Below are 22157 nucleotides of genomic sequence, written 5' to 3' on the forward strand. Positions count from 1 at the left end.
TCATTTTGAGCCTCCCTTTCCTGTTCCCCGAGCTCCGCGCCACAGGGAGCACCGGGACCGTCCCAGTCAGCTGCTCACTCGGACAGACAGCGCCTGGCTGTCTGCTGCATTTCTGACCAGCTTTTCCCATTGCTTCTCTATCAAGTGACGTTCCAGACCCGGTCCTCAGAGGCCAACCCGTCAGGACCTCAGGCCCCTCCCTGCTGAGAGGGGACGTGGACTGAGGGGAGGGTTGGAGGCTTCGAAGAGAGGTGAACAGGGCTGTGAAGGACCTGTCCTGAAGGAAGGAGAGGAGGGAACCCCGACACGGCGAGGCCAGCGGGCGGCGCAGAACTGGAACCACTCGGACGTGCGGCTAAGAGCAGAGCAGTCATGTTCGCGGGACGACCTGCTTCCACACATTGAGAGTTTCTATGTTTATCGTGGAAAAGATTCTCCTCTTTCCAAGCCACAGTCAAGGACGGCACGGGGAGAAGCTGCGGGTGAACCTGAGCAAAGCACTCAGGCCGCCCATCGGCATGGAGCCGGCTCATGGGGGAGGACAGTGTCACCGTCCCCAGGAACGAGCCGCCTGCAAGCCGTCTGCAGACCACCTGCCGCTCCGGGCAGCGGACAGCGGAACGCAGCCCCTCCTGCAATCCCAAGTGCTCGCCCACCAAGTGCCGCCCCTCGTCGCCCACATGGGCCTGCCCTGCACCTTGACATTCGCCTGGGGAAGCGCTCAGTCCTTCTTGCGCTGAGAGCAAAAGACGCGGCACCGAGAAACCCTCGTCTTCTTGCTAGTATTTCCCTTCAGCAGCTATCCACTTAGAAAATAAGAAAACTCCGATGATTTAGAAAGGGGGAAGAAAAGGTCAATAGCTTGCTTCAGTTTCCTTCAGCCTCTCTTCCTGCTGTCAGTAAACTGACCTGCCACCCTGGGGGCGCAGCAGGAAGCCACCATGGCTCTACCCCCAACAGGCCACCTGCAGGTCCCAGGCCCCCAGCCTCGGCGTCATCTAGCGCAGCCGAGGACCACCCACCACCCACAGAACACATGCAGCCACCTACCTAAGGTGGCCAGCAGAAGCCTATCTCATAAAAGGTGACACACAGATCAGCCTTGCCTAGACTCCCTGAGGATAAAACTCTCCATTAATTTCATCCCGTAGAAAAGATGTCATATAAAGAGAAGGGCTGGTGACATTGGGACGGTGAATCCAGAAGGACAGAGGAGAAGCCTGAGTCCTGACCTGCCTGAGGAGGGCCTGTGGGAACCCTCAAGGCAGCAGGGACCCCAGCGCCCAGCCCAGGGCGCCACGGTTCACTCACGGCCCCGGCCACCCCCGAGGCTCCCTCAGCCCCAGCCACCCACCCTAGTGCTGCCCCTTGCGTGCCCGCCGTGAGCCGTCCAGGCTCCTCTCCCAGCTCCCATCCCTGCGCTCCGAGCTCTTACAGGACTCTGGGCTGTGCGGCCCGGGAGGCAGGGCTGCCGCAGGAGCCCAGTGCAGACCTGACTTCCTCGGCTGCTGGTTTGGCTGTGAGTAGATCGGCAGACGGCACAGGCCAGACTGTGAGGCGGTTAACGCAGCACCGCCTGCTGAGGGTGCGGGGTCTCTTTTGCTTATTTCACTGACTGGTTTACTCTGCATCTTTTGTCTTAAATCAGTGCATGGGAGTTTGCTCTGTGCTTCATTACGAAACTCCTCCCAAATCATCTGATGAGGTACCGGGGGCCCAGGGTCCCCACAGCCTCCCTGTGGGGAGAGAAAGCTCCAGACCTCAGGACCTCGGCTCATTTCATACCAAGGTCTCTGAAGACCTGACTTAAGATGGTTCCATCTTAGCACGCTGTCACCGACATGCAAAACAGAAGAGGGCTCGCGACAGAGAGCATAGGATGGTGTCTCTGAGGGTTACCCCGAGATTATTTTGCCGTTTGAGCACCATCGTAAGGAGCTCTGTACAGATCAGAGAGCTCGTCAGCAGGGAGAGGGGCCCACCCCCAGGCAGGGGGCCGTGTGCGTCGGACATCGACGCCGGCGTCAAGTCGCTGTACAGCGCTCGTTCAAAGAGGACACTGAGCCCTTTCTAAGCCTCTGCTCTCAGACTGGTGGGAAAAAAAACAAACACACCATAAACAAGCACTTTTGTACCACTTTTTCAAGCAGGCGTTTTCCTAGCTTAACAATGTGACACTTGAAGGAGGCACGAAGCAAGCGCATGGTCCCCTTGAATTGACGCTCGTCGAGGCAGGCTGGGAGCAAGCGTTTCTCTCCCCGGCTTCTGCCACCCCAGTCCCCAGCCACTTACCTAAGGCCCCTGCTGCCACCTCAGTCTCAACTGAAAAAGAAACCGGAGAGGAATGGTCTAAAGGACATTCCTCACTGAGGTGACCTCGCAATGATAGCACACCCCAGAGAAAAGCAGCTCTGGCATGTCCTCTGTCACCCGACCCATGGAGGTGCCCGGAGGACAGGCTGTGCAGGCCACACGGAGACCCTATTGCTCAGAGCTCCTCGGATCCACACGCACAGAGTTGGTCAGAAGTCCCCAAGGCAAAAGGAAGAGCCATTGGGTCACCAAAACCAAGGTTCAAAAAGCAGAGGGACCACGCCAGGAATCCAGGAGGGGAGGCCCAGCCAGCCGGCAAACCAAACGCAGCTGAGCCTGCAGGCTGGAAACCCACGTCACCCTCCCGGTGGAGTTTCGCACAAGGACGAGGGTCCCAGGCCCACGCGAGCCCATCTGTGCCTTGCGCTGCCCATACCATGACACCGTGCCCCGTGGTCGGCCTGCAGGTACCCCAGGCCCAGGCCTGTGCCTCCTACCTGTGAGGCGAGGGTGGGCCCTCGAGCCCAGGCGCCTGCGTGGACACAGGAGAGGGCTGGCAGCCCTAGGCTCCTCCAGGACCAGGTCAGGAAAGAGAAGGCTCCCCAGAATTGGGGGAACAGGCTTGGTGTTACCTCCTAATTCCACTGTCCCCACAAATCACCCTGCCTCCTGCTGTCCCCTCAGGTCCCACATCGGCTACAACACGCCAGCCCCACACCAGCTGATCTTGGTGACGACCTGACAGGCACTCTCTGGCCTCCACCACGTGGCCGATACTCCACATGTGGAAGCTCACGCTGCAGAGACCACACCCACTCTCAGAGTCACCCACATGCCCAGCGGTTGTCCACTGGCATTTCAGGGGGGCCCAGCACACACAACTTCGGGTGTCCAAACTCCAGGTGTCTACACACAGCTGTCGTGGGGACAACAGCGCCTCACTGCTCAGGACCACGGGTGGAAGCGGGAGGTCTAGTTCACAGCACGGAGAACAGGGTCTGCCCAGCACTAAGGCACATCTAAATCGACGTGGTGGGGTAGGCGGTGAGGCCATCTCCCTGAGACCAAAGGGCAGGCCCCCCGGACGCGGGCGTCCAGCGAAATGCAGGCCGACCTGAGGGGCTCGGACAAGGAAAGCTCACTGGACCTGGTGGGCTCTGGAAGTTCTGCTGACACTCCTCATACTCTCGTCTTTGTCAGAGCTGGGAATTCATTAAAGTACGTAGTTCAAACTTTAAACTCTTCCCAAAGTATCTTTTCTGCACATCAACCGATTTCCAATGACAATAATAAAAACACTTGCTACAATGTGCTTCCACCAGGGCTGAAAAAATGAAAACACGACAGGTATTCTTAGTTTGCTTGCCAAACTTCAAAAGCCTGAGTGCCAGAAAGGTTTTAAAAAGAGAAACCCACTGGTTCTTCCACAGAGGGCTGCTGGAGGGGCTCCCAGGGTCCCCGACCGCAGCTCTTCCTGTCTTCACTTTGTAAGCCTCTTCTCCTGCCCTCCACTTGCCCCACGGCAGCACTGGGCACCAGCAGCTCACTGTGCTCAGGGGCTGAGATGCCCTGCATGCTAAAAAAAAAAAATGAAATACACTGAAATTGAAAGTGTCACTGTGCTCATGGTTACTTATAAAAAAATCTGATTTCAGAAATTTGAAAACATCGTATTTCAACCATATGTACCAGCAACAAAACCTTACTGCATATAAAGTGCTATGCAGATAATTTCTCTGAGAGGAGCAACAAAATACACAGTTCCGTTGAGAAGACCTGTGGGATTTACAGCCCCCGAAATCCTGGAACCACGTGGGCTCAGAAAGAAGGTATTTACAACACAAGTGTTTGTAACATGATTCGAGGACCATTCCCCTACGTGAACTGTAAGACCTGATGATGAAACCAAGTAAGAGTTTCCAACCATCTATAATGTGGACTAAAAGGCAGCCATGTGTCACATGGAAGACACACCGAGTTCACTAAGACACGACTGACTACAATTACAATATAATTAATAACGTGCTGTTCTCCAAGAAGCAACAACGCCATGTTTGTTGTGTGAATTACTCAACTGTCACTGCATTCAAATATGTGGATTTACATCCCACATTCTGTGCTCAAGGTGTCTTGATAGGTTCGCAAACACGGCTGCCTCATTACACTCACAACTGAAGTACAAGAAGGAAACAACACTTTCCAACAAAACATCACTGCGTCACTATCACCAGACTGAATAGTCAACACAGCTGATAGGATTACATGTCAAAGCATAAAGGACAAATCAAGGACGGCTTCAAGAGCTTTTTTCAAATTAAAGAGCAATGAGCTTCCACTTCAGGCAGCACCAACACCATGAGATGTAAACACACAACCCGAGACAAACAAGCTCCATCCTGACCAATCCGGCTTTACTTTGGGAAGTAGATCGCAATACCAGGAAGTCTACCCAACAAAATTCACCACATTCACAGAATAAAGGAACAAAAACATATTATTGGCTCAGATGGCAGAGAAAGGATTTAATAAACCTTCGCAACTATTTATGATTTTAAAACCCTGAGCAAGGCACCGTCCCTAACGTGCTAAAGAGGATGCATAAAACCTAGAATAAATACCACAAGGCAATGGTGCGATGTTAACAGACGTCCCTTTAAACTCAGGGATGACACGCCAGGTGGCTGCGCTCACCACTTATATTCAACACTGTGGTGGAAGTCTGAGCCAGCAAAACAGAACAAATAAAAGAGACAAATGCATGTACAGAACAGAGAGCAAAAACGAAACTGTCCTTATTCATAAATGATATGATTTAGTTCTTTAAAACCTCACCTACACCTACACATGAAATAAAGTTCATGAAAGAGGTTAGTAAGTTTTCCATATAAAGGATTAACCTACAAAAAGTCAACTGCACTTCTATACAAGGTCAAGAAAAACCTGGACAGTGCAATCAAAAATTTTAAAAATACCATTTATAAAGATATGTATCTAATGGTAGATTTCATAGGCTGGGCAATATATTTAAGGAAAAAACACTGTTCAAAAAAAAAGATCAGAAGAACTAAATAAATGCAAAAACAAAATGTTAATTCTCTCCAACAGATCAATAGATTCAGTGTGCTTTCGGAGAGTTTCATGAAACGTAACAAGCTGATTTTAAATTTACATACACAAGTAAAAGGTCAAGAACAGCCCAGAACCGAGATCAGACATCAGTGGCCTATCCTACCAGACATTAAGGCCACGTAACCAAGACAAGAGGAAGCTGGCATGGGGACGAGTGGACTGACAACAGCGGAACAGCTGAGAGGCCAGGAGGGGCCCCCAACACATGACAGAGCTGCCAAGTGGGCAAGGCGCACAGCTCCTGTCCGGGGGGAATTTCTATGGACACGGGGCTGCTCCCTCAAACTCCATGCAGTCAGCCCCGGGACTACGGCCCTAAACGTAAAAGGCAAAAGTGTAAAACTCGTAGGAGAAACACGTCTTCTCTGAGACCATGAGGTTGGGAAGGAAGTCTAAGAACAAAAAGGCCTGACCGTAAGGAAACTGGCTACGTTAAACTAAGATAGTTCTCTTCACCAGCAGGCGCAAAAACCTACTAACTAAAAGAAGATAACACGTATCCATATATATACAAAACAGAAACAGAACCTATTAGGAAGTCCTACAAATCAGTGGAACAAACGACAAACAACACAATAGAAATATGGGACATGAGCATTTCACAAAAGGGAAGAAGCAGATGGCCAGAAACCTATGAAAAGATACGCCACCAACAATTCAGGAAATGAAAATGAGAAGCACAAGCCACTACTTCATACCCACCAGCCAGTTCAAGCACACCACCCATCAATGGTTCCACGTGGCAGTGAGGGGGCCAGCACCGGCCACTGTCCTCAGGGCGTGAGCCCACACCAGCCCACGCGCCACCCCTGCTGGACACCCTGGGGGAAGCGTCACACGGGAACGCTGGGCTCCTACACCAGCGCTCACAGCGACATCCCAGGAGGAAGCACAGGAAGGAAGGGGGCCCACATATATCGTGGAACCCACAAGGGAACACCACAGGGCAGGGAAACCAGACACAACTCCACGCATCACTGGGTGGGGATTAAAACTGTCATGCTGTGACCTAAAGAGCAATCGCAAATGAACAGATTTGGCATAATCTATTCAAAATAAAGAATAAAAACAGGCGAAACCCCCCTACACATGTAAACATGTGACAAAACCATGCAGGAAAGCAAGAGAATAGTTAACCAAAACTCAAGAGAGTGGTTATTTGTCGGAAGACGAGAAAATGTTTGGGGAGGGACACAGACAGGACCTCGACAACTCCAGCCTGGCTCTATTTCTTCAGCTTGACTGGAGGGCAATGGACCCAGGCCTTGACCTCACAGAGCTTGCAGCTGAGAAGAGAGAGCCACAGCCATCAGCCACGGCCAGAATCCCAGCAAAACAGTTCAGAGACCCACTGATTCAATCCAGCACATGTCTGTGAGGCACCGGGGTGGAGGCTGCTGACCTCGCCGAGTTTCGTCTACGGGACACAGACTCCTCACAACACAGCCCAGGTGCAGGAATGGGCAACTCGTGGGCTGCAGAGCAGCTGTTGCAGGAGTGGGGGCGATGGTCAGGTCCAGGGGTGGCCAAGCAGAGGAACCGCACGAGCCGAAGCCAGAACCTCTCTGACTTGGCCCGATCCAGGAGGACAGAACCAACAGCTGTGCCTCCAGAGGGGGCTTCTTCCCGACCACGCGGGGCCCACGTGTGGCGGGGTCCCTGCTCCTCCCAAGGTCCACACAAGCCCAGGCCGGGAAGAGTGTGGCATGAACGGGCTTGGGCTCCACCGCCATCCACCGCCCGGGAAACATCCCTCTTTGGGGCCTTGGACAACTCACTGCACCCCTTCCAAGAACTGCACATAAATAATGTGGTTTAAAAAGCCTGCATGTTTCATTATCCTCTGTGTCTGATTAAATGTAATGAGACATCACTTCTCCATGGCTAATTGGGAAAAGCATCTCATTTCCCCAATTTGTGAAACTGCTCTAAAGCATCAGGTCACCAGAGGGCAGATAATGTAATAACTGGAGGAAAAGTCACTTGGTAGGAGGATGAAAAGGCCCCACTGCGATGCTTCAAGACGGTTTGAATATGTTTCTTCCACTAAATTCACTGCACCAAACACAGCAGCCAGAGGCGCAGGGCAGAATCCACACTTTTTAGTAACAGGTCAAGTCTGTTCACCGCTGGACTGGACAGGAGCTACGAAGATCGAGTGGCCAGAAAGTCCTGAATGTTACTTTCAAATAACAGTGGTGGATAAAAAGATTACTTACTAATTTCAACAACTCTCTGAAGTCCCACGAGAGCCCAGGTGACGCCGAGGACACCGCGAGGGGCCCAGGGCCCTGCTCTCGGGGGGCTGACGTACGAGCTCCGGTAGAGCATGTCACATCATAAACAAGGGGTCAAATACAAGCCGACACCAAGTGCAATAAAACAAAGTGTGAACGAAAGTGAGAGAGGCCGGTGCTGACGTCAGACGGGGTCGGCAGGGCCAGTGTCTCCCATAAGGAGACGGTCCGGGCGGAGCTGAAGGCCCAGGAGGAAGCGGACCCTGAGCGGCAGGTGGCAGGTAAGACAAAGGGCAGCCTGGTGAGCAGGCGCTCTGCGCACACACTGCTTGGGGCGCTGGGCACAGGCTGAAAGGACATCTAGAAGGTCTGCTCAGGGGCAGCTTGGAGAGACGAGCAGAACCCGGGTCACGGGGTCCCTGGGGAGTCCAGCAGTCACCCACAGGGGCCTACGTCCACAGCTGGGAGAGGGAGGTCTGGAAAGCGCCCTGCCCTCCTCTACTGCTCCTGCCCCTGGGAGCGAGTGGCGTGGACGTCCTGGTAAAGACCACTGGCTCCAGACGTCCTCCTGCTTCTGGGCAAGCGCTAGGCGAGCACGATCCCGCAGCCTCGCCTCCTCTCGCTCACTTCAAGCCCCCCACCCCACATCAGCAGTTAAACAAGCTAAGTCCTGTGGTCCCCAAATCCGGCTGAGCTTCCTCAAAATAGCAATTCCCAGGCCCCACCCCAGGAGTCTGACTCAGGTCCGAGGGAGCCAGGGAACAGGTAGGCTGAAGGCGTTAAAGGCAATTAGCTAAGAGCGAAGAATGAAACAGACACGTCAGCAAGAAAGACCCCTGCACGGCCCGTCAGCAGCCCAGACGCTCCCCAGCGTCAGTCCACAGGGAAACGCAAATTAGGACCCGACACCCCTGACAGCGGCTAACATTACACAGACTGGGCTATGGGCAGTTAGAACTGGCAGTCACTGCTGCCGGGAACGCAAACGGGTGCGGCCACTCTGGAAGGCAGCGCGGCAATTTCTTGAAAGTATATGAACACCACTTACCCTACGACCTGGGGACTTAGCAGAGGGAAAAAGAGACGCTTTCGCCAGATACGCATATGGAGGTTCATGGCCAATTTAGTTTGCAATTGCCCCAAATTGGAAAGAAGCCCTGTGTCCATCAATGGGTGAATGGGTAACACGCTGAGGCACCTCAGTGACATGTGACATGTGGATGGCCGGCACTGTCCCAGGAAGAGAAGCAGTCACAAGTCTGCGACTCTAGGACGCCATTCCCACGAAGTTCTAGGGGCAGACCTTAGGGACAGAAAGTGGGTCAGGGGTTCTCAGGAGCTGGCAGGGGGCGAGCACAGGAGACTGGCAGCAAAAGGACACGAGGGGACTTTTCAGGGTGATGGAAGTGTCCCATGTCACGATTCAAAGGCTTATATTCCCACATATAAGTGTCAAAACTAACCTAGCTGTGCCCTTAAAATAGGTGGGTTTTACTGTATGTCAGTTGGACTTTGGCACAGCTGACGGGGGCAGAGGGGCGGGGCTGGGGGAGCAGACAGCAGAGCAGAGTCCAGTATCCCCTGACGAATGGACATGCGGACAGACTGGCAGAAACCCTTCCCCTGAGGAACCAGAAGCCCAGCCTTCAGTGGGCACATGACCCACTGACATCACAGTCACAGGCTTCTGGTTCGGTCCAGGAAAGGAACCACAGGAGTGGGATCCAGGCAGAAGCGCTATGAGCCACTTCTCCAGGACGTCTTCTCCGTCGCACCTCATCACTGCTGCTGGTGGAATGTGAACATGACGTGGGAGCCTGGGCAGCCAGCGTGGGCCACGAGGTACAAGCCAGGTGCGGAGGAGCAACCCACCCACGGCCGGCGAGCGGCACCGGGCCGTCACCAGGCGGTCCCGTGCTGCGGCGGCGCAGACATCCAGGCCTGACCCCCATGGTGCGGGACACACCTTGTGTGGCCTGCTGCTAACGCCGGACCTACATTCCCACACGCCCCCTGGAAGGCCCCGCTCAGCACTGTGTGTCCCCCACACAACGCTGTCCCAAATCACCCCTCATCTGCTCCCCAAAGCCTGTCTGCCCTGGGGACGGACTGCCCTCTGGCGGGGCCGGCACAAGCCTGAGACCCCCGGGGCACCCGAGAGCTGAGCAGAAATCGTGAAGGAGAGAGACCCACTGCCGGAGCACGGGCGCTTCGCACCAAAGGAATCAAGGTCCCCGGCCATCCACGTAAGCAGAGCAGCCAAAACCCACTGGTAGTGACGGCTCCCCCCCTCTAAAAGCGAGAGGTCTGTGAGCTCAGCCCTACAAGGAAAGTGTCAAGTGGTTGAAAAAGTATAGAACAGGGGTGTCCAAACTGTGGCCCGCGGGCCAACTGCGGCCCGCAATCCATTGTTAATTGGCCCGCAGCAAATTCCAAAAATATATTTAGTTTACTTAAATAAACCAGGGGAGGCAATACGTACTTCACCTGAGTGAGTGGCCCGGCTGTTTGTGTATTTTACCGCCCGCATATGGCCCTTGGTGAAAACCGTTGAAAAAAGTTTGGACACCCCTGGTATGGAAATAAACCAAAGGACTTGTGGCAGACTCTATTTTCCATGTAAAAAATAACTAAAAAAGAGGTTATCTCTTATTTTCCAGATACAATAAACACAAGTACTGAAAAGGACAATCAAAGAGAAGTATCTTAAAATGACTACTTCTGTGGAAAACTGATTTTCTCTTTTTGTGGTATACAATCAATAAGTATTGGATAAGTACTTTTGCTTTAATAATCCTGGATTTTTCTTTTTTTAACACACTTACTGCACAGATAAGAGACATCAAAGTTTAAAAGTGCATTTACTGGGGCAATCAAGATGCAAAACAAATGTTTCAAACAAAAACATTTCAACTTTAAAGAGATACCACTTATAATAACAACAAAATATATGGTAACTAAGAATAAAACTAGTAAAATATATACAAGACCTTTTATGGAACAAATCTTAAAACTTCATTGAAGGGCATTAAAAATGGCCTAAAAATAGGGAATTAGCATGTTCACGAAAATGATGACTGAATTTCATAAAGATGTCAGTTCTCCCAAATGGATCTCTAGGTTCCTTCTGCGCAATGCTGATCATAAATCAGGTTTTAAAAGCAAAACGGTGGCCATCTGACTGAGCCTTATGTGGGCGAGCAAGGGCCTAAGACCACACGATCGATTTTGGAGAGGAATTAGTGGGGGTGTGAACACTCCCACCGTATATATTAATTCATTATCAAGCTGAATTAACAAGCTGGTGAGGCTTTAAGAGAAGGGAGCCTGAACACGGGGCAGACAGCACCAAAAGAAGGTCTGTGCGAACGTGCCAATGACAAAACCGGAAGTGACGCTGCAAATGTGGGGGACGGCAGAGTCCACAGTGGTGCTGGGACTGACCGGTTACTGCTGTGATCACTGAGAAGAAAGGGAGAGACAAGCCACGGCGCGGGAGAAGCTATTTGTGACATACAAACCGACAAGAAGTCAGAATCCCTAACATATACAGATAGATAACCAATAAAATTAGATCAACACCCCAAACGAAAAATGGGCAAAAGACAGGACGAAGCATTTCCCAGAAGAGGGACACAGGAGTCCACGAGTACAGAAGAGCTTACCCAGCGGTAACCAGAGAAACGGGCACAGGACCACAACAAGAAAACCTGCCAGGGGTGAAAAGAACAAGGCTGGCGATACCCAGGACCGGCAAGGACGCGACGCGCCAGGCCTTGCACACTCCCGGGCGAGCACTGAGTTATTAGTACAACGAGCTGGACGGTGTGCACGTGATCATGAAAGTCCACGGGTTCACACCCTGGAATTTCCCTTATTCGCGAGCACCCTCGAAGGCCTGGCCTGTGGGCACCTGCGTAAATGCACGTGAAGGTTCCAGGTCACACGGTTCCCACAACAAAACATCAGAAACCACCCAAACGCTCACCAACAGGAAACAGGCTGCAGAAAAGTGTGGAATATTTCAGTAACTAACTATTATGCAGCTAGACACACAGATTAGCTGAATCTCAGGAAACAATGTAGAGGCAGAAACGAGTCATGCAGACCAGACGCCGTGAGGGGTCCTGTCCGTGTCACAGGACATGCATTTGCGTCGTGAAAAATCCCACATACAGTCAGGAGAGGGGTCAGCTCCCAGGGAGGGAGGGGCTCCCAGAGGCAGGAGGACAGCGAGCAGCCCCAGACTGGTGGTCACACTTGCGTGGGGTTCTGAGTCCGGAAACGGGTAGTGGGGTCGTGTTTACTCCACGTACCCACGCACAACCTGTATTCTTTTGTGCGCGTCATGACACAGTAAGAATATTTTAAGAACAATGAGCCACTCCTGTCGGCGGTTGTGTCCACAAGGACCACCCCCAACCCTGCTGGTGGGTAAAGCAGCCCAACTGCACCAACTTTCTTGCTAGGGAAGCGGGCAGCCAACACCCCAAGGAAGGGAGCCGCCCCCCGCAGGCCCTTCCGGTGCAGCGCTCACCTCCGTCACCTTGGGCTGAAGTATTAAGGCCTCTGGAGTCATTCGCGGGATGTCTATGTGGATCTGAACATGGAGGGGAAGAGACAAAAGGTGACAAACATCATTTCAGGCATTAGCGTCAGAGCTTAGCAACGGCGACCAGTTTGTTCCGGATCTAAACCTGTTTCCGGAAGACACTAACCTCCCACATTTGGAGCGCTCCTCGGGGACAGGGAGCAGGTCCTACCCGAATGGGGTCCCACTGCTGGCAGGCCAGGCCTGCGTGACACCTCCCAGCCAACCAGCGGCTGCGCACGCTGAGGCCCGGGCGCCCTCGGCTCCCGGTAACATCACGGGAACATCACCCGCAGCGGTTAGCACACACTCGTTTCCAGCCTCAGACCCTCCCCAGGCCAGCAGAACCCAAATTATAGAAGAGCTGCCTGTCCCGCGTTTGCTGCACGGACAGAACAGCACATGTCATAACCACACCCTGCCGTCGCCCCATCATCAGGAGGAAATCCGGGGAGCTGGACACTCGGGGCTCCTCCAGACCACAGCCCCCGCCCCCCACGTACAGGACTAGACGAGTAGGGCAGGCCACGGTGGCCTGCAGAACGCCCAGACCGGGGAGCACACCCAGATGAGTCCTACACCCTGATCGCTCCGTGTGCTCTGGACAGAACATCATCAGCAAAAGAGCAAACACAGCAATACAGAGCACAGACGACAAAGAGGACGGGGTCAGAGGACACCACCCTGCCCTCCCCACCTCCCAGGGCTGTGGGAGGGCGGGGCTGCACGCCTCTGGGCAGTTCATGGGTCAAACACCATGAGTGGGTAGCAGGGAGGGACGAGGGTGCCCGAGGCCCCAACGCCCCGGCTCTGCCGCGACCTAACAGCGTGTGGGATGGACGGCAGGACGGTACAGGGTCTAGTTCCCAGACGCAGCAAAGCAGGCTGGCCAACCAGAAGCTGCCACAGGTTCCATCTCTCAGCTGCATGAATGTACAAACCTTTGGGGAATCCACAGTAACAAGGGAGCTTTTTATTACCTATCACAGCAACTGAATAAAGATATACACAGCCCGTTTTTAATTAACTTTCCCTTAAGAAATTCACAACAGAATACAGCTTGCTAAATCTTTCAGACGGATGCGAGCTAGCGTCATCCTTTGGAAGTCTTTTTCTTGAATAAGAATACATCCAAAACGTGTTCAAAACACCAAATTTGCCCGTTCTCTAAAAGCAGTGACAGGGAAAATTACACCAGGTAAGCTAGTGTTTCCCTCACCTAATGCAAACGTGATCTGTCTCACATCCAATGCCCAGAGTTACTGGGCGGCAGAGGACAAGCGCGGGCCGGGGGCCGAGGGGCTGCCCGGGAAGTGACAGCAGCGGGTCCCCGCCGTCTTCCTTCTCCCCCCTCAGGGGCTGGTCTCCCCCAGAGCATCCCGTGAACCCTGCCTGCAGGGAAGAAACTGTCCAGAGCCCCACTGAACTTACAGAAACTCTGATCATCACTCACAGATGAGCCTGCCTTGGGCCTTTACAACAGACCTGCGCCAGCCTGGGAGGCAGGGCCAGCGCCCACAGGGCAGAAGAATCTGCAAAGCTCCTCCACCCAGAGGCAGGGTCTCCAAGAGGCCACAGTCGACAGGACATGTCTCCGGAAACCTCCACGAGTGTTCCAGGACTGTGAGGCCGTGCGACCAACGCAGAAGCACCTTCCTTTAGAGGCAGTACAGCCATCTGAATTGTCACAGACACTGTGCCAATTCTCATTGTGACAGACACTGAGAACTCGGAGGGTCTCAAAGAGCTATTCCAAGCGCAAATTCCGGACACTGTGAAGGGTAAGTCAATTGTCTGTTCTCATCTATTTATCAGCACACAGGTCTGTGACCCAATCGGGGACATCCGGGGTAAAACATATCGTCCTCCAAATCATCACCAAGCTAAAACACTTCAAGTAACACACGACACAAGAAAAAGCTCCCCACCTGTCTATACGTGTCTTGGTGAACTTCATCATTCCTAAAGTCATAATAGTGCTCAATGAAAGCGAAATACTCTTTTTGTTTTCTTTGGAGGGTGGCCGGTCTTCGGTCAACATTGGCAGGTAGGTAACCCTGGGTGAGGAAAAAAACACAACGAGTACGTGTGGTTAAGGCTCATTCACAGTCTCCACTGGAAGATTGAAGCAACAAAGGATCACATCTTAAGTGACACGGAGGGGAGGGTAAACGAGCGGGCACAGGGCAGTCAGCGAGCTGAGCACACGGCAGCCCCAAGCCCCCGGCTCAGCACAGAGGCCCTGGACTCGGGCTGCAGCCTTCTGAGCTGACAAACTTGCAGCCGTACGAGGTGGACTGGGATTCCACAGCCGGCGGGCATTCCACACTCTACTGAAGCACAACTGAGACCTGAAACCAGCTCGTGTCCAAATGCCTCCGACCATGAAGAATCCAGAAGCCCTTACAGTCATGTAACAAATAAGTGTGTGTGTGTGTGTGTGTGTGTGTGTGTGTGTGTGTGTTCTGTCTGGCTGCTTAAACCCAATGTCATGCTTGAAAAAGTCATTCCTGTTGTAGCACGTGAGAGTAGTTTTCATCGTTGCATAGTATTTCCATGTATAAAACCCACTCTACTGTTAACAGACGTTTGAGCTATTACCAGTTTTGGCTCTAAACATCTTGTACCTGCCTTTTACAGTACATGGCAGCACTGTAAGGACACACCTGGGAGTGGATCGTTGGTAGGCCTCTGCTAAAGAACTTTCCAGTCATGTAACTCCCATTGGAAGTGGATCAGAGTGCCCACTGTTCTACAGTCTTGTCAACACTCTGTATTGTCGAACTTTCTCGTTTTAGCCACTCTGGTGGGTTTTCGGTGTATCTATGAGAATGTAGTTTTAACTGCATTTACCAGAAAACTGTTCAGTGCCGCCGTGTGTCCTCTGTGATGTGCCAGCACAAGTATAGTCCTTTCCTATTAGCTCGTCCGCCTCTTCCTTCCTGATTCGCAGGCCTGTGTTACAGAGCTCACATGTGAGTCCTGGTGTCAACATCTCCCCCCTCCGCCCCGTGGCTGCCTTTGCTCCCCACTGAAGATGTCTTTGTTGAAGAGAAGTTCCTAAATTTAACGTAGCCCAATTTATTTATCTTTCCTGATTAGTCCTCTTCATGTCCTTTCTGAGAAAGTTTCCTTTATCCAACACTCGTGCTGACACATTTCACTTTTAAAGCACGACCACATTCCTGCTGTCATGAGGCAGTGACTGGAGGGGTCAGCAAACCACAGGCCCGTTCAATAAACATCATCTTGTTGGAACATAGCCAGCCGATTTGCATACTGTGTGTGGCTGCCGTGCACGTCGGTGGCTGCACTGAGTACCTGCGAACAGACCAGATGACCCACCAAAATGTGCGCTAAAATACTTGCTATCTAGCCCTTTGCAGAAAAGGTTCGCCAAGCCCTGCTCTAAAACGCTGGTCCCACAGGCACACAGCCTTCCCTCACATGTGTGTACACTTGTGTGTGTTTATACTTAACCGGTGCCCTTTTCTGAGCACTTGGACGATTTCCAATAGTCCAGGATTCTAAACCACATGGCACTTACTGCACATGGCTGGCATTTCCCTGAGGCAAAATTCCTACATGTGAATTGTGAACTCCAAGGCATACTGGATACACAAGGTGTGATCAAAAGATACAGTGATTGTTTACATTTAAAAAAATTATTGTAGTAAAATACACTTAATCCCCCTCAAAATACTCCCACCTCACTTCAAACACACTTATCCCATCGTTCTTGCCACTTTCTGAAACAGTTCTGGAAGTCCTCTTTCGTGAGCATCTTTAGTTTTGCTGTCATGGCTGCTTCGATGTCCTGAATCATTTTGACTTTGGGGAAGAGTCAGAAGTCGCACAGTGCCAGATCCAGTGAATAAGGTGGATGAGGACATTCCGTAATGTTTTTATTTGACAGAAATTGCCGAATACCAGAAGCGATGTGTGACACGGAGCGTTGTCATGATGGAGGATGATTTACGGCACACTTTATTTAAAACACACCTTCTCTCAACCATAGCTCACACCCGACTGACTGCACCGAACAAGATGCAACTTGTCACACACTGTTACTAAGGTTCAATGTGCCACTTCCTGTATTGAAGATTCTGCCTTTCCATTGGCTGGCACTCGACAGCCGCATTCACTGTATCTTTTGATCACGCTTGTATTTAAGGTTCTTGATGCCTTATTTCCAAGCAACCCTGCCCAGAGGGGCAGCGATTTACAACGCAGCAGCCCTGCCACAGGCTCACCGCCCTCCATGCTCACAGACGGGGGAGGCCCCGTGAGGAACGCCTGCACTAAGGCACACTCACGTCCTTACAACAGGTTGGACAGGGGCACGTGCACCGGAGCGGTCCCCACACCAGCCACAGAGTCCCTACTTCTGAGGAAAGCTACGGCGGTTGTCCCCACCGCCTCTCTTTCCTGGCAAGTGACAAGGCTAGTATTCCCAAGGGTGGACCCTCTCTTAGTGCCTCACCCCCACCCCCTGGCTTTCTCAGTGGGGTCAGGACTCGAGTGACCGTACTGTCTCTGCTGCTCACCCTCCTCACCATTAGAGCTCAGCTCCGTGGTACGCAGTCTGCTTGGCACACCCCAAAGGCACACAGCACTGCAATCAAAACACCCCTCTTCTCTTCAGAGAAGGAAGGAGACTGGAATGCATGTCCCCCAGACACCTGTATGGCCACCTTCCTCCCCCTTCCTCAAATGTCACCACCCTGACACTTTCTTAAAACAGCAACTTCTCCCCTATCGCCCACAGGTTTTCCTGCAGCACTTGTCACCTTCTAAGATACTATAAAGTTTACTTACTAAGTGTCTGGTCGTCCCTCCCACTAGACCCCTTTGTTCGCAGCTATGTCCCAAGGGTGCAGAGTACTGGTCAGCACCCAGCAGACACCCCATGAATACTTGTCCAGTGAAGGCATGACACCCACACCCCAGGAGGGGCACCGCCCTGGGGGTCCAGGGAGGGAGACGGCTGAGCAAATTTGTGAAAACTAAGTACTGGTTAGCATACCGCTCTGGGTTGGGTTGGGTTTTGATGGTGGAGAAGATCGGAGGTGGAGAGGGAGAGACAGAGCAAACGCCGGGGGAGGAGGGCCATACAGCGGCATGGGGGACGCGGACAGCGTTGCAGGTGGGCACCAGGCATGGCCCGTGAGACGAGGGGTGCGGGGGGTGTGCAGCAGCCTGGGCCTTCCTTCCGGAGCAGTGGGGCCACCAGGGGTGCGTGCCAGGAGTGGGGTGGACAGCCTTACATGGGTCACATGCAGTGGTACCAAACGATTGAGTGAATATTCGCAAGTATTCAGAAATTCTCCCTATTTCCCACACTTTAACTTAATTTACCAAAACGGAAATTCTAAAAGGGAAGTATGTCATAACAGGAACACAGACGAGAAAACATCCTCCTGACACTCCATCCTAAAGGAACAACACGTGTGCAAGTTGAGGCCTTCAGATAATTAAGCAAGACTGGAAATTATGCAAATGAGATATATTCAAGTATGCAATGAATTTTAAATGACAGAACTACAGAAAACTTAATTGCTGTATTAGCATGCTATAAAAACACTAATCATGAATGTAAAACAATGCATGCATATACTTATATCAAAACTGTCCCGGTGACACACACATCAAATTGCTCCCTCCCACTAGGTTCCCATGTAAACCTACCTCGATAACGGAAAGAAAAACCATGGTACCAGTGTCACGTCTCGTTTTTAACCATTGTCTTCACTAGCATAAATGTTAAATGTGTAACTAGTGTTTGATGTTTCTGAAATCGTTATTTAAAAAAAGAGCCCAAAAAATGATTTTCTACAGCGCTCATTTTTGAAAAGTTACTGCTGTGCTTGCATGGAATTTAAATATTAAATAGCATTACTGGAGTTTAATGGTGTGTCCCAGGCTAGCGTATATGTCAGTTCTCCGTAAGTGACAAGAACCAAGTTTCTCAGCTCTCTTTCTTCATTAAAGCAGCATGTCCTCCTCGTCAGTGAAGAACAGTGCTCTTCGGCAGAGCACGGGACCTTAACCAGGACCCGCAGAGACGGGGACAGAGGAAACAGAACGGCACAAAATCACTCCTGTAAAGCGTGCCACCCAGGTGCTGGCCGCCCTCGGCAGACACAGAACTGCAGTGAAGGGTCCTGAAGGTACTTCCACAGACACTCCCTCCAAGTCACCGTGAAAAGCTTGGGACCTATCTTAGAGGACATCTGGAAAACTGAATACGAATATTTAAAAAGCCAAACAAAAATATAAGCAGTTGCAGCAGGTCTCATTTTAATTGCAAAAGACTGTTTAATCAATAAATAATTCACTGTCCAGAGGTGATCTCCATCTAGGATTCCGAGGTACTAGGCTGCAAAGTTTATTGAGACTCGTTAGCAAGAAAGAGTCGTTTAAATATAGAAAGTCAGACCCAATTTAGAGCAAACACTTAGAGTTCCCTATTGACTTGTCTCCAAAAATAATTTTAAAAGGCAAAGAGAAGAAAGCTGTCTGTGAACCACCCTAAGAGTTTGGCAGGGCCACGTTCACGCCCAGTATTAAGCCCCAGCTAAGGACATGACAGTTACTGGTGCCCACCACCACCCGGCCTTCTCCTCAGGGCTCCCAGACCACAAGTTAGTTGAGTGTGAGGGGTTGAGAAGCCAGGACTCCAGCCTACATCACAGAAACACAAACTACTTCTAACATCCATTTTTCTCCCTAACATCATTGCTAATATTAAAAAAAAAAAAAATGGTCAAACATCTCTCCCTGTCATTGATTCCCAGAGTTGAAATAATCTTCCATGCTGGTACCTTTCTATATCCCGTGTTTCAAAATGTTACAAAGATTTTATTTTTTTAAATAATAAAATAATTAGAGAAAAATACAGCTGTCATAAATGATTGCTTATCTTCATTTTCTGCCAGCCTTGTCAAACCAGGCCTGAAATTAAGCAAAGGATGGGAAGCGCAGGCTGAGGCTCGTATCACAAAACAAGGCACACACGTGGCCAGACGACAGGGACTTCTCCTCACAGGGGAAAGGGTGCAGACGAGCAGGCCCACACGGATGAGACTTACTGAGAGGAGCTTCCACGTAATCGGACGGACTGGCTTTGGGATTCCGGACCAGCTCAACTTCCGCAATTCTTCTGTTGGCAAGAAAGAGACAAGGAAAACGGTTTACAGTTAGCCAACTGCCCCCGTACTTTGACCAGAGTTATCAGGGGCAGTGAGTCCCACATGTGAATCCAGGATGAACCTAAATGATAAAAATTTCAGGTACTGACTGTTGTCAATATCCGAGAGCAGTTACCATCTGTTCACACCATGCTAACTGTTGCCTGTTTACACTTAAATCTTAGGCAGGACCTGTTTGCTAAGGGCACCCCAGGTGTCCCTAGCACCACCCTGGGACACAGAGGACCAGGGGAGGCAGGTGGCCTGCCACCCGCCTTCCTTCCATCCCACTCCCCTGCCCCATCTCTCTCTCTCTCCCAAAAGCATTTTCCCCAACTTCACACCTTAATGAGAGTTTCTTTCTCCCTCCTTCCTCCCTTCCGTCTTACTCTCACCATTACTGTTTAAGAACACCTGTATGAGGTGATTTTCTCAGGACTGGTTTTGAAAGAAACTGTGTCGTGAGATAAGCTTGCACGCATGCAGCACTGATTAAGGGGTGACCGTATTATACATACCAAGGCCAACAGAGCCGTCAAACAGACCAACACAAGTCCCTGCTGCCTACAGATACCTACAGGTGAGAAGGTCACAGAGGGCAGGGCTGCTGAGGGACACAGGGAGCCAAGTCCAGAGCCTCCCAGCAGAACGGAGGGCAAAGGGCCCCTGAATTCTGTCTGACCTTGCGCGTCTCCTTGAGTGTCCCTTTCACATGCCCCGAATGGCTACAAGAGACATTTCAATTTATGGATATATCAACACTCAGTCAATCCCTCTGAAACCCAAACAATTATTTCTTTCCTTTAAGTTACGAATCTACCATTAGGTTCTTCTCCTAACGTCTCGGAGCTAATGATTAATACCAGGGATAAAGGAAATGATTAAAGAGGCAACTTCGGTAATATAATCAACGAAATACAAAGTCCTGACATCTAATCTTTTTCCAATTACTGAAGTCTAAGTAACGTAAGTAGAGAATAATTGGACAACTCCCGCAATAACGTGCATTTTGCAGCAACCTCAGGAAATATCCAATCTTCCCCAGCCCCTAAGACATTATGAAAAGCAGGAACTTCATATCTGAACATCATAACGTGATATTTACCGAGCCTGTTGCCAATACCTCTCTAGGATTGTTTATGAAGTTGAGAGAAACCTCAGCTGTTAACGGTCTCTGAACCTTTCTCCTCAAGGAAGAAACTCACCAAAACGCTACCTTGAATATACAGTCTGAGACAAAGTTCTGACTTTGTGTAAGCTTTAATGTTTAAAAGGCGCTCTCATGTGTATCTTATTTGGTGTTCCAAACTGCTTCCGTTAATGAGGGCTGTGACTGTCCCACAGAGGTTAGGCGACACAGGAACTAAAGGACCTCCATATCCCAGGGTCTGGCCACCCTATTACCTCCCGTTATTGAAAAGGGTTTTGTAACACAGACAAATCTCACTTATGAATACAAATGCAAAGGTCCAAAGTAAAACCTTGGCAGACTAAATCAGAACCAGATATTCAAAGAACGGCGCGTACAAGTAGGATTGAAAGCACGGTTCCAAATCAGGGCTCCTGTAACTTTAGTGAGGTGTTGAGTTGGGTTGATGGGAAAGCCACAAGGCCACTCTGATTGACACTGGGAGGAGACTGCCACCAGGGCCCACTCACCCCTTCCACCTTTATAGCAGAATTCGGGTTGTACACACCTCCCTGCAGCATCCCCGAAAGGGAGAGGTGTCAGTCAGCCCCGGAGAAGCTGAACCCACCCACCCCACTCCAAAGGTGGGCCTGATTGGTTTGGTATAGAGCTAAGCCCCGCCCTCACCAGTGACAGATTAGGCAATGAGCCGGCCTGGGACCCTACTTGAGCCACTAAGAAGAGAGCCGGTTGGCTGAGGGCTTCTGAGAAAGACCTCCATGGTCTTGGGAAATCTGGAAGCAATCAGGTCCTGCTTGCTCTGAAAGGCGCTGGGGTCAGATGCGAGGCTGGGGCCTGCTGCAGCCATCTAGCACCCGACCAGCCTCGGGGGGAAGCCAACAAAGAGGGGCAGGCAGAACCGCCACACGGCCAACACCACGGTTCTGAGTTGGCAAGATGGCCAAACACAAGGACGTTCAAAAATCACAGCTTTTCTCTACCAGCAAAAAAATAAATAGAAAGTGTTATAGGTGTACGTTTCACAGGAAATGGATAATAACAGGAAGAAAACTACAAGACTTTACCTAAAGATACAAAGAAACAGGAAAACACCAAGCCCACTGCGGTTAACAAGTACATATTTAAGGAGCACACGCTGTGGGCCAGGCACCTGGCTGGTGTCAGGAGAGTCACAAAAGTGACCATCGACCAGGCCACATGCTCAGAGAACTCACGTCCACTCCAGGGATACAGCAAAGGGAAATATGACAACAGGTAAAGAGTGCAATAAGCTTGTACATATGGGGCATTTTACTTAGCTGTGACGGTTTCCGTGAGGAAATGACGGTTGAGGTAAGACCCACAGCTGAGGAGAACTTGATTGAGTGAAGACAGGACAAGGGGACTTTTCGAGCCCAGGGAGCAGCGGAGGCAAAGCCCTGACCAGTGTGGAGAACAGACCAGAGGGCCGAGTGGTCACAAGAAGACCACTTAATGGGCCACTTCCAAAGCCCATTTTGGAGGTGATGGAGGTGACAGGTAGGACAGTGACAGTTAAAGAAGAACAA

At 51.1% G+C, this 22157-nt stretch overlaps 1 protein-coding gene across 2 annotated transcripts in view; it reads right to left on the reverse strand.

The window, feature by feature from the left end:
- The window catches only part of TBC1D22A (TBC1 domain family member 22A), a 273872-nt gene that overhangs the window by 168705 nt on the left and 83010 nt on the right, over window positions 1–22157 (reverse strand). The window contains exons 5-7 of one of the 2 annotated variants that reach the window (XM_033117740.1): window positions 19362–19432; window positions 14199–14327; window positions 12217–12279 (exon numbers count right to left, since the gene is read on the reverse strand). In XM_033117740.1, coding sequence (XP_032973631.1) covers window positions 12217–12279; window positions 14199–14327; window positions 19362–19432 — 263 coding nt within the window. The remainder of the gene's footprint in view (window positions 1–12216; window positions 12280–14198; window positions 14328–19361; window positions 19433–22157) is intronic. The other variant, XM_033117741.1, reaches the window with a different exon arrangement.

This window comes from Rhinolophus ferrumequinum, chromosome 10, assembly GCF_004115265.2.
Source record: "Rhinolophus ferrumequinum isolate MPI-CBG mRhiFer1 chromosome 10, mRhiFer1_v1.p, whole genome shotgun sequence".
NCBI classification, from domain to species: Eukaryota; Metazoa; Chordata; class Mammalia; order Chiroptera; family Rhinolophidae; genus Rhinolophus; species Rhinolophus ferrumequinum.